Source organism: Myripristis murdjan, chromosome 7, assembly GCF_902150065.1.
Source record: "Myripristis murdjan chromosome 7, fMyrMur1.1, whole genome shotgun sequence".
NCBI classification, from domain to species: Eukaryota; Metazoa; Chordata; class Actinopteri; order Holocentriformes; family Holocentridae; genus Myripristis; species Myripristis murdjan.
The window spans coordinates 30,600,411-30,613,283 of NC_043986.1; the positions used below are offsets into that span (position 1 = coordinate 30,600,411).

Sequence of the window (12,873 nt, forward strand, 5' to 3'; positions counted from 1 at the left end):
ATTTTTTTTTTTTTTTTTTCCTCCATTGAGCTCAACTCCAGTTAATTGTTTTAACTGTAGATCAGTGTTTTACTGCATTCTTCTGCCTTTCCACTGTGTCTTCCAAAGCATTGTGGATAAAAATGCATGTATTCTGACAGGTTTGATGCTGCCAGATATTTTAGCCTTCAGTGTTCTCAGCCTTGAAGTCTTCTGGGTATGGATGCTGCAGGTCGTAGGGGATTGCACAAAGGGAGCTGACTGCAAACACGACCCCTTTTAAAAAGCAGAAATGGGATTGATTCCTGCACGCTTGTTGCTTAGCAACTGCAAAGCCTCGTTGAGAGAGAATATTGACCTCTTGTTGATAAAGTCCAATTACATTTTTTTCTCCCCCTTTGTATATCCAGAGATCGCACAATATCATATTCCATTCCCCCTGTGTACAGTGTGCTGTTCATTCAATATTTTAGAGAAATATTATACTGCGATTGTCACTGCTGGCGCTGCCTGTTAGTAAATGGGTCTTTAGAGTAGAGAAAATATCTTACATAGCATGAAGCGGGTTAACAAGGGCACTCAATTGGACTAACCAGCTTTTGTTGCTAATGTAGTCAATTAACTTGGGGTGTTTTTAGCCTTCTTTCCTGCTATGCCCCTGAACTGCAACAAAGGAATCACCATGAGAAATGTAATTCAGCTACTGCCACAACTGTTATGCATGTGTTACAGCTTGTATTTAAATGAAAATTGATTTCTAAATTTCATTAACAGTTTTTCTTCTTCTCTTTGTTCTGCTCACTCACTGCAACAGTGTCCATGCTTTGCTGGTTGCATGCTGTAATTGCAAATTATCAGCCCCTAATTGATTAGTTCTTGCAGACGGCTGCAGGCGTGGGTGTGAATGAGTTTTGCAGCGACTGGTTTTTCAAATTGGCTCTCCATTATTTTTGTTGAGGAGCATAACAGCAGCTAACATGCCACTAAAACCTTAGCCACCCGTTTTCTTTCCAAGGGTTGTGTTGCCAATTTCTGCTCTTTGCTAAGCCATGAAGCACAATAAACACTTTCATGAAACACTGATGTGTAGGAGGCCTGTATGTGTGTTTATCTGGGCTGGATTGGCAGACAAGCCAGAACCTTGTGTAAGTTGGCTCATGAAGAAATACAAAATGTATGATAAAACTAAACTATGGGAGATGTTTGGCCTTTGACCTTGTGATAATGATGGGAAACCACAGGTTGCTCATTTTCTTGTCCTCTTTTTGTTTGTCTCTTCTTTTCTCCATAGAGCACGTCTGCTCCATCATTGCCTCCATGCTGAGAAACCTCAAGTCTCAACAGAGGACCAGACTCCTCAATAAGTTCACTGAGAACGACTGTGAGAAGGTCTGTCTTCATCATCTTCCTACTTCTTTCCCCCTCTCTCTTCCTTTTACGCATGTCTTGTCTTTCTAAACAACAGCAGAGTGGAAGTTTGGGTGTGGTCAGTATCTGGCTGCTGTATTTACATTATACCCACACTTAAACACCTTAAAGCCAGCAAAGTCAGCAAAGTGACATTGCCTGTATTTAAGGCCTCAAAAATTTGTTAAAGATAAAATTTTCTCACCATCAGGTTTATTTTTAATTACTGTATTTTAAATTCAAATAAACTAAATTTAAACTAAAATTAAATTTAAACTAAATGTTGTAGTGTTTTGAACATATTCTTAACATTTTGTGATGTTTAGTTGGAAAGTATTGCAGATGAAACAAAGCAAAAGTTTCACCAAATGATTGGAAACCAACCGGCAGTGTTGTTGTTTATATTTTCTTTATATGTTCTCTTTTCTAGAGGTGTGCCAGTTTGTTTACTGCAGTAACACATTGGTAAACAATTCTGCCAATTAAGTTTCATCAGTTCTGCTAAAGGAATTAAATAGAATGAATTGCTTTGATTGTGACCTGAATCAGTATGAAATGCTTTGAATCGATTCAATCAAGATGCTTGGAAAAAAGTGCCATGGTCAAACAGAATACTATGAATTGAAGGTTTTGTGCTTAGGAGTTGTTTTTATAGAATAAATAAAGTAAGTAATTTTGTTGATTGATTTTTTTTTTTTTTGTATATATATATTTCAGAGAGAAGAACATTCATACAACATTGCATGTCTTTATTAATCGATAAACAATTTTGACTAAACTATTACTAATACTTTTCAGCTCAAATTAAACTGAATTGTTCCAAAAAATAGTTCTTAAATTGAATCACCAACTAATAAAGCAAAGTGAACCGATGTTAAGCTGAGCATTCACAGCCCTAGTTGTGATCATAATTTGATCCACATTTGTGTCTCTCAACACAATCTGACAGGGTTAATACAATTTGTAAAAAATGATGTCTTGTCATCTGCTTAATTAAATACAACTGGACATTATTAGACATTATTAAACATTTAGTTTCTTCCAGTCCTTTTTTTCCCTTTTTTTATATACAGCCCAGCATAGTTTTCATTAGCTATGTTAAGACAGAGGCTGTTTGTGCCAGCTTTTTTGCATCTTTATTTTGGTTGTTAAAATCTAATCTCAGATAGCACCACAAAAAAGTCCTAAACTTAGCTCTCTGGAAGCGACAGATACCCTGAATTATGTGATTGATTGCTCTGTCTGGCATTCTGCTCTGGTTGAGTTACAGAGAGTTGCCAGGCTTGCTTTAAATAACTTTGTTTGTTCAGACATGAGTCAAAGTTTTTATGACTCAACGGTTCATGTCTGTCCTTTTGATGTCGTTGGTCTTTGTTAGTGGGAGGATTTCTTGTTTTCCTGCACAGACATATATGAATGTGTTATCATTCTATATGTGGCCCTTAAATTTCCCAGCCCATCATGATCCCAAAGATACAGATCCCAAACAAAATTCATAGTGGTGTAGTATGGCTGGCTTCCATATTTATGTTTTTCTTTTTTCATGCATGCATTATAGTGGGAATTTAACTTTTTCAGTGAATCTAGCCATCTTAAAGCAAAATTGAGCTCTGATAGTGTTTTGGATTGTATAGTAACCTGAGCTTTATGAGTTCACATAGTGATGACATGTCTGCTCTGTACTCCTCTTGGCTGGTAATACTGTATTTGTCTGTCTCCATTCACTTCTATAGCATGGCAAAACAGCTCCTAAGATAATATTTTTAGCACATAAACAAATCCCAGTACCCATTTGTTGAGGAAATCAAATGTCTTTTTTTCTTGTTATTTCCCCATTTTAATTGGAAACTACATCTGGCAGGTATCGTCTGCAGGAAAAGTCTGTATGGTAACCTTGTACCAGGAAGAAACAACCTGATAGTACTTTAACAAATAATTGTAATTACACACAAAAAACCTGTTTGTGTTGTTTATGTGCTTAAAGTGTAATTTTGGGAGCTGTTTTGCCACATTATGAGAGTGAATGGAGAGCTAGATATCCAGTATTGTGGATTAGCAGCCCAGATGAGCACAGATCAACCAGTGAGGATGGACTTATATAACAACCTGCTAATTACATAACCCAACACTCTACCAAAGCTCAGTTTTGCTTTAAATTAACATTTTCACCAGATCTGTCACAATCCTCAAACTGAATTCCAAAGTGTTTTATGTTCAGAGTCTCCTTAAAGCTATTGCAGCACCAAACAACGCTTTTGATTTAGAAACTGCCTATCTTAGGGATCATGCCTGAAACCTTGAACTATTAAACCACCCTGCCGCCTCACTTATTTGCCACTGATGCTCCCTCTCCCTGCGGTTATTTGTTAATTTTCCAGGGACGTTTGTTGGCATCTTCTTTGAGAAAATATCACAACACACAACTGTATTTTTCCAGCATTTATTTGCTCATCTTTTCTCCTCACTTCACAAGCCCACCTCATAACAGGTGAAGAGTTTGGCGGCAATTAGATGAAAAGGGATCAATGAATGCCGGGAGGGAAGAAAATAAATACAGACTTTGTGCTCGGCTGAAAGAGTCTTCCTGTTCGCGTTGAGGACTGTCATGTCTGAGAGAACCAAACCCAAACAGAGCAGCAGAGAGGATGTGGACGATGCATACACATCACGCTGCTTTGGCATTGCATTAATCATATTGTCTGGGTGTTGTATAGGTATCCCACAAAAAGCACATGTCCCCTCCAGTCATCTTTCCTTTGTACCCTCTTATTTTCCTCTCCTCTTTTCTCTCATTTTCACCGTCACTTCCTTGCGTGCTGCATCTCTTTCTTTCTCGCTCACCCTGTCTGCCTCTCTCAATTTCTTATTCTTTCTCTCTCTTTCCAGGTCGATCGACTGATGGAGTTGCATTTTAAGTACCTGGATGCCGTCCAGCAGGCTGACAAGAGGATTGAAGGAGAGAAACATGTAAGCGTTTCTCCTTTTCCCTCCATCCCGCTGTCAATCACCGCACTCTCCCCTGCCCCTCTACCTTTTGAAGTTGCACTCGTGTCTTGGGGGTAAAAGCAAATGATCTGGAAGTGTTGACATATTTGAACACGCTTTAGCCATCAAAATGCCATGGTTGATGTTCACTGTACATGTTAGCTGCTTCTGCTGCTTTTCTCACACTAAACACACATGCACATAGCGAGTCGTGCGTTTCAGTTTGTGGTGTACAGCAAACCAAATATGCAAACCCAAAATCGCCGATGCAGTGAAGGCCATTTGTGTTTTTTTATTTTTTATTATGAAATGAATACTTGCTATTCACTGCGCATGACTACATTTCCCTGTTTGTGATAAAGGACAGCAGGAAATCTGAGCAATCCTGTATTTTCCAAGTAGTCTTTAAAATGTGTTTTCTGCAAGTTTTTACTATGCAGCAGTGGTGGAAAAAAGTCATAGAAATTGCTGCTTAAGTAGAAGTATTGTTACTTTGCAGATAGATGTTGCTGAGGTAGATGAGAAATACAAAAAAACAAAGTATACTTAAAAAATCTACTTAAGGAGAAGAAGCTCATTAAAAATGTACTTCAGTGTAAAAGTGTTATTTTTTAGAAACAGTAACATTGTTAGATGCGATTGTTTCTTTATATTTGCATGCTTTTAGAATTGCAAAGTCCAAACTACGCTTTTATATTAGAAATTTGGAAATGAAAAAAGATGCAACAAAAAAGTACATCCTCTAATCTCTGCTGACTGACCTTTCAGTGTGAAAAGCTCTGATGCCTACAGACAAGATATAAAATTTGAAATCTGTAGAGGGTGGGTTGTAAATTATAGCTAACATACTTAAGTAAAAGTAAAATTTCTGGCTTAAAAAAAAAAACAACCCAAAAATACTGCAGTCCACAAAAAAAGCTATTCAATTCTAGTGAGATGAGTAAATGTAGTTACTTCCACCCCTGTTGTATAGAACTAGTTTCCTTGTTAGACATAAGGTGAACAGTATTTTGTAGCAATGTTTTCCATCTGAATGCTGAACTGAACAGTATTTCATGTTTCAACTGGGAAATTGGCCTTCTATTTCACTGTTACTGGCACCTCAGCACTCTTAAAAAATCATGAATTTTCATGTGGTGAAACCTGCAGACAGACACACTGGTGTTTCACACTTATGTTCTCAGAAAGCAAGCAAAAGAGGTTTGGCAATACGATCATACCCAAAATAAGGGAGATTTTTAAAAGGGGGTGTTAAATATCAATTATCAATAGCCAAATTTTCAAACAAGGTCTGTACATCTGCCAATTGGCAGCAGATACTAAAACAAATGAAGTTGCTTTGCGCTAATATAAAGACCTGTCTGAATCTGACGCTACTATCTGTAGTTTACCAAGAACCTGGACATGATTTGAATCTTATTCATCAAAATCAAGTAATATATTGAATCAGAGGCAAAATAGAAGCAGCCAGCCTAACAGTGGGTAAAATCTGGAAGTTTTGCAAGTTCCAGCAGAGTGCAGGACGACCTCCTTTCTACATTTGGTCTATTTTTGTTCCTACACATGCTTTCTACACGCACAAAGACGACAGGTGTGCAGAAATTGTTTGCTTGTATTTTGTAATGATATAAAACTAAGAAAAGGAAGAGAGTGTTTGCATTTCTGAAGCTGTAACTACCACATGCGTTTGGTATTCTGTACTTGATAAATGACTAAAACAGTAAGTTGTTTATCAAAATCATGAAGAAATAATTTTCTGTTGATAGACTGATCAGTTAATTGAGAGATTCTTTCAGCTCTACTTGCGTCTCAGCCCTGACTTGACCAGGTTAGCTTTGCTAGGTTTTTAACTCCACTTGTGTCTGTTCCTGGGTCACTTGTCCACTATGATCTCCTCTCTCTCTCTCTCTCTCTCTCTCTCTCTCTCTCTCTTATTGGCCACATCTCAGACAGCATTGTTAGATCTATGTATGTCACGCCCCCTCCATCCATCCTCTTCTCCTCTCTGCCCCACCTTTCCTTCTACCTGCCCATCATTCCATCCATCCCTCTGCTCCTCCTCTCTCTTTATAGCGCTCCTCTTCACCCCTTGCCCTCCCTCTCATTTATTATTCCGACTGGCTGCATGTTTGACAGAGAGGTGAGCTCTCTCTGTCTGCAGCTCTCTGCCGCTACAAGGTGGGGCTTGTAGCGGTGTCACACGTCTCCAGTAGAGCTTCAGGATAGCAATACCGTAATAATCGGACAGCAGCTGATTAAATGAGGGAATTATCAAGCGTGAATGATGGAGTGAAAGAACCACTGCAGAAAATGAGACCTTGATCCAAATCCAGCTTGATCAATACTGTGGACTGACGCTGCTTACGTATCAGTACTCTTATCAATACTCTACTGTGCTGATGTAATGGAGTGTGACTATGAGGTAGTAATCTTCTGTAATGCTTCAACACCCATCCCTAGGTATAAATATATTAGTGATTTCTGATATGTACCAAGGTGTTTGCTGTTTACATGAGAAATAATATTTATGGTTTATACACAAGTAGTTCTCTCTGGTTGTTTGGCAAAAACTGAGATGGCCACCATTTGGAAAATGTGAACCACTCTTACAAAATGATTGCATACATCATTGTATAATTTAAGCTTGTATTGTTGTTATTGTGATTTCATAACTGCAGATTTTTGCTTACAAAAAGTATCACTTGATGTTATAATTGGCTGTGATTAACACGTAACAGTGACAAAACAGTGTCAGTTTTGTTGACTAAAACTGTAACTGAAAGTATTTGTCAGCAACACTTTTGCCAGGTCAAAAACGAGATGAAAACTAAACAAAAATTGACCTTTGTTCTCAAAAACTATGATGAAATACAATTTAAAAAAAAATGTCATTGTATGTTATCATAGTTAAATACAACAAACACAAAAGAGAGTAAAACATTACTGTTGATATTCAGTACAAAAACAAAAGCTAGATACAAAATACAAACAGCTGTGATAAGGAGAGTGGATTAATCTATGTAGAAAAGTCACTAACAAATAAGACAATGAGGAATTTATCCAGAAAAACATGAAAAATGATACAGTGGAATTAGGTTGAAACTTCCAGTGAAGTTTTTGTCAACAAAAACGAGACTAAAACTCAAAACAAAAACTCTAGCAAAATTCAAATCACAAAAATGTGACTAAAACTGAAATGCATTTTAGTCAAAAGACCAAGATTTAAAAAAAAAAAAAAAAAAAAAAGAGTTCAGAGTTGGCTCTCTAAATGAACACCAATCAATCGACATTTTTCCTGAGATGTGTGGATGGCAGCATTTGAGCATGAAGTCCTCTGTGGCAGTTTGACTCTACACACTACCACATAAGCAAGTGAGGGCTGCAGCTGCAACTTACACAACACGGGACTCGCTGATTTTCTTTAATGTAGGTTACCTCGGCTGGAACAGGGCGAGCCGGTAGATTTGAGGAATCACATCCAGCAGCAGAAAGTTTGCTGAGGCGGTCAGTCAAAGTGCACATGGTGTCAAATGAAAGCCACAGTGGAGTTGCAGGTGTTTCATGTGCAACTTGCACCTTGTTTTTTCATAAATTACCTCCGTCTGTTCCGTATTAATCATTTTTTCCCCCATCTGCTTTAGTAGTGTTCGGCCACATTTTTGAACATTTTAACCTCTCTGCCATGATTTTTCTTTTTCTTTTTCTTTTTTTGGGTCTCAGCTGTGTCTGAAACCCACAGAATGTCAACAAATACAAACAGTGTTGATTGCTACACTCCAGCTGGAAAATGTCATGCTGGGCTATAAAGGAAATGGCTCAGAGCTGTGTAAATAATTAAAATGAATAAGAAATGTAAAGAACCAATAGTTGTTGTGTTCAGTGGCTTCACTGATATTTCGCTTCCGATCAATCAAGAATTAGTTGATACCAATTATCAGTATTCAACCACATATTTTTTTTCAGTTCCTTAAAACTTATCATGTGTATATGAAATTAATTCCCCATTTTATGTCTTAATGCATTAATTTTGTAGGAACATGACTGTATTTAACACAAAAGAGGGGATGAAACTAGATTGGATCCAATACAAAATAGAATAGAATAGAATGTTTTGAATTTTGCAATTATCTCCCACTTTCAGTGTTTTTTCTCTCTTTACCCATGGATTATTCAAATGTGCCACTAAAACAAAAAAAAGAAAAAAAGAAAAAAAAAATTATCTAAGCCCACTGGCACATTTTTCTTTCATTTGTTTTTAGGCAATACAAGGTTTTCAGACTGAAGAGCATGTCCTGGTCTTATGGATTTGCTCAGGAATACAAAGAACAGCAGCCTCACATTAGAATTGCCCAGAAACAGGGGAACAACAAGCACACACAGATTCTGTGCAGTCCCACTGGTTTTGCTACTACACTTAACTCACTGCAAAAAAAAAAAAAAAAAAAAAAGGCATTATGAAAGTTAAAATATCAGCTATAATCCCTGTTAGAAAGGGTTGTTAATAATTTTTTTTAAAATCCTGCTTTTTGTCATATATTTCCAAACAGTGTACATCCAAAACCATGGGGGAAAGACCGAAAAAAACATGCCACTCCTGCTGATCACAATATGACAGTTTACAGAAGAATGAAAAGCTTGATAGCTGTGTGTGAAAGCCCTGTTGAGCAGTGTGTGTGTGCACGTGTGTGTGTGTGTCAGTGTGTTCAGCTGTGGGCTACACAGACCGATGGAGGGATACAGATGGAAGATAAGTGGCCAGGCAGGGGATAATAGCTTTGACAGAGAGAGAGAGCGTGAGAGAAAGAGCATCCTGTCCTCAGAAAGGGAGGAAGGCCGGAGAAAAAGACAGACGAAGATTGAGAGCAGGACAGGAAGTGGAGTTTAAAGACGAAGGGCAGACGGAGCAGTAGAGGGGAATCCAGGAGAGAGGGGTTGCAGGAGAGAGGGAGAAAGAAGGAGAGGGACGTGCACATAGAGTGAGAGAGAGCAATGTGTGAGATCCCTATCTGAAGATGACAGAAGATTAATTCCTCAGACAGACATCGTGGCGGGAATGCTGAGAAAAGGCCAGACACTTTGACATTTTCTCTCCCTCCCTCTCTTTCTCCTCTTCAGCCCCTCTCTCTCACTCTGTCCCTCCCTCTCTCACTGTCACCTCTCTCTCTCAGACAGACCAAGTGTGACCTCGTGATAACCTGGCGATAAGACATCTTGCCTGCGTTGCCACTATCTTTGAAGCCACACGGTTAGCCGTCTCCAGTTCAGACTCATAATGTGAAACGGGAGCGTGTGAGACGGCCAAGTGATAAAACGCTGCCTTTCTGCAACCCAGCTATCCCAGATCAGACTACATGCACTGCAGCCCTTTGTCTTTTAATGCGATCAAGCGCGGTGTGAACCCAGCGAGGGTCTGGATCTAATTATTGAAGAAAGTAATACATAATTTCTTGTGCTGTGTTCTGCTGTGCTGGTGCTTCAGTTACACAGCAAAGCATTTTTCATCAGAGCTGATGAACGGTTCTCAGTCTGGGGAACTAAAGCTAGCAGCATCTGGTAAAAAAAAAAAAAAAAAAAAAAACACAAACGACCACTCAGAAAAGCAATTAAAATCAAAATTGAACTTGGGGTTTTAGATACCTGGGTGTTACCTGGGAGTCCATGTGAAGTCGGCCTCGCTCCCCTGGTCTGCTAATCCACAGTACTGTATTCATGTCTTTTCATTCACTTCCATAGTTTGGAAAAACAGATCCCAAAATAACACTTTTAGCACATAAACAAACACCAACAAAACAGATTATTATTTAAAAAAAAAAAAAAAAAAAAAGAAAGTCTTGGCACCCATTTTCCAAGGGGATTAAATGTCTTTTTTCTTTTTATTTTCCTATTTGAATTGGAAAGTAGATCCAGCAGGTTGTGTCTGCTGGAGACTTCAGGATTGTAACTTTGTGCCAGAAAAAAAACGACCTGATAGTAGCCTATTTGAGCAAATAATTATTACGTGAAAACAAAATGGCACCGGGACTTATTTTTTACGATCCAGTATTGTAAGTGAGTAGCACAGGTTGGCACAGAGCAACTCAGGAGGAGGTTTCACCACCATGTGGACTCAGGCCATGTGTTTTGGAGCATTTTCAAAACACTGAGTTGTTGCCCAGAAAGCTAAAAAAAAAAAAAAAGCATGTTTTGATTATTATTTTTTACAGATATTGCATTTGCAATAAGATGTACAATTTTAGAATACTAAAATCAAGAATAGTAATTTTTGCATCAATTTCTTTTCACTGAAAACAACAAAAAAATTTAAATGATTAAAATTAAAATGATGATGTCATTTTTTGCTAGGTGTATACCAAACAAGAATACAATTTATATAGACAAGGGCCTCATTTATAATGGCATTTTGTCCTAAATGTTTACTCTATCAAAAAAAATTGCAACTCTTATGATTTGGATGTTACATTTTGCCATATATCACAATTTCAGTATTGCAGTTAATTGTTCAGCCTTACGCAACACCTGTCACACACTCGTCTGTTAAACCTGTTAAAGTGGATGATTACCTTCAACTTTCATGTCATCTCTTGGATTGATGAAATTCGAGTACAAAAAGTGTCCCCGGAAAAAGTTCTCTGCAATATGACTGAATATCACAAAATGATGACGTACAGGTTCAGTAGGAATGGGAAAAGGCAGGGAGTCCCAGATATGATGCAGTTATTAGCATTGCGAAGTATTGCAATTTGATTTGATTTTGTGGCTTTGGACAAAGTTAAGAATTTTTTAAAAAATTTGTAAATCTTGTAATTAATGTAGAAATAGGAGAAATAAAATTGTAAAAATAAATCTATATGAATTTATTTTCTGTTTTAAGTAAATGTATTACAATGTATTGCAATTTAGTTTGGATTAAGTTTTTCCTTTTTTTTTTTTTTTTTTAAATTCTAATTAAATTTTTTGCTAATTTGTATTAGATTTGTAACTGAATTTAAAAAGAAAAAAAATAAATAAAATCCCGGCCCTAGTTTTTGGGTAGTTTGATGTTTAGAGAGGTTGACTTTTTATAGTTTTATAGTAATTGCTCACACACCAGGTTCAGCGCCCACCGTGCTCTTAGTTTGGTTTCTTTGAAATAAATGAGTTCTGTTGTAACCTCTAGTATGTGCTCCCGTTGTTTGCCGTGGCCTCTGAGCCGGTCACGACAACAGCCCAGACTGTAAATGGCCTCATGGTGCCGTTAGCCCGCGTGGATCCAGGCTCCCACCAAATGTGGCATGTTTTGTTAAATGAGGTGATGAAGACGCCGGCCCAGTGTTGCCCAGCGCCTCGCCTGAATCGCCTGCAGTCAGCAGCACAGCTTTATCTCTCTCTGCCGGGCCTTTTGCTTTCCCCTAGTTAAGGCTGTTTTTTAAGGGGCGGTAAGCAAAATGTTTTTCCTCTGCAACATATTATCCTCAGATTTCTCAGGAGGATAGCAGAGGAAAAGCTGCCGCTGCTTTCTCTCCGCGTCTCCATCCCAGTCCCTTTAATAAGCCGCTTATTTTCTTCCCACCTTCGTATCTCTCTCTTTCTCTCTCTCTCTCTCTGATTCGCTTTCTCTCTCTCTCTCTCTGATTCTCTTTCTAGCCCTCAGTTGCCATTTCCCTCTTTTTTCATTTTTATTACCTTCCTTCTCGCTCTCTTTTTTCACTCGCTCTCTCCTCCTCTCTATCATCCCTGTTTTTCTGTCTTCTACTCACCCCTCCACATTGTTACTAACTCCTCTCCTTCGTGCATCCTTAATCTTACTTTTCTCTCCCTTGACTCCCCTCACTTTTCATGTCCCCTCTCCTCCATCTCCCGTTCATCCCTACTTTTCCCATTCTTTCCAGCCTCTTTTCCTCTTTCGCTTTCTCCTTCCTTTCTCCTCCATCTGTCTCTTTCACTTCCCCTGACTCCTTCGGCTCCCCGGCTCCCTCATCCTCACCCTGCTCCTCCCGTCTGTCACTCAGCTTCTCTTCTTTCCTCCACTCCCACATCCCTTCCTTCGACTCCCTCCTTCAGCTCCGTCCCTCTCTCCTCCTTCCACCTCCTTCTCCTTCCCTCCCTCCTTCCTCCTGCTCTCAGCTTGTTTGTAACAGCTCTTGGAGATTGATGAAGCTAAGCAAAACATGGCTTAGGCTGACCTCAATACTGTAAAATGCCTGAGTGCACTTTCGTAGCACCCAAAGAGTTGTTTGTTGCATGTGCACGTGTGTGTGTGTGTGTGTGCGTGTGTGTGTGTACTCCCGTTACTTTACTGTAGATACAGAGTGCGACAGAAATGGGTTGGTTTCGGCTTGCTGACAGTAGATGTTTTAAAAGAAAACGCTGTTAAGTTGGAATTGGTTTTGCACCTGGCTGCGCTATATTTAGTTTCCTCTTCTCTAAAATGTCTTCCACCCTTTCTGTCTCTCTCGCTCTCTCTCTCTCTCTCTCTCTCTCTCTCACACCCACACACACACACAAATACACAAGCAAGTCTTT

At 38.8% G+C, this 12,873-nt stretch overlaps 1 protein-coding gene across 1 annotated transcript in view; it reads left to right on the plus strand.

The window, feature by feature from the left end:
• The window catches only part of ctnnbl1 (catenin, beta like 1), a 67,215-nt gene that overhangs the window by 34,572 nt on the left and 19,770 nt on the right, over positions 1-12,873 (plus strand). Inside the window, exons 12-13 of the mRNA XM_030056321.1 lie at positions 1,271-1,368; positions 4,273-4,353. Coding sequence (XP_029912181.1) covers positions 1,271-1,368; positions 4,273-4,353 — 179 coding nt within the window. The remainder of the gene's footprint in view (positions 1-1,270; positions 1,369-4,272; positions 4,354-12,873) is intronic.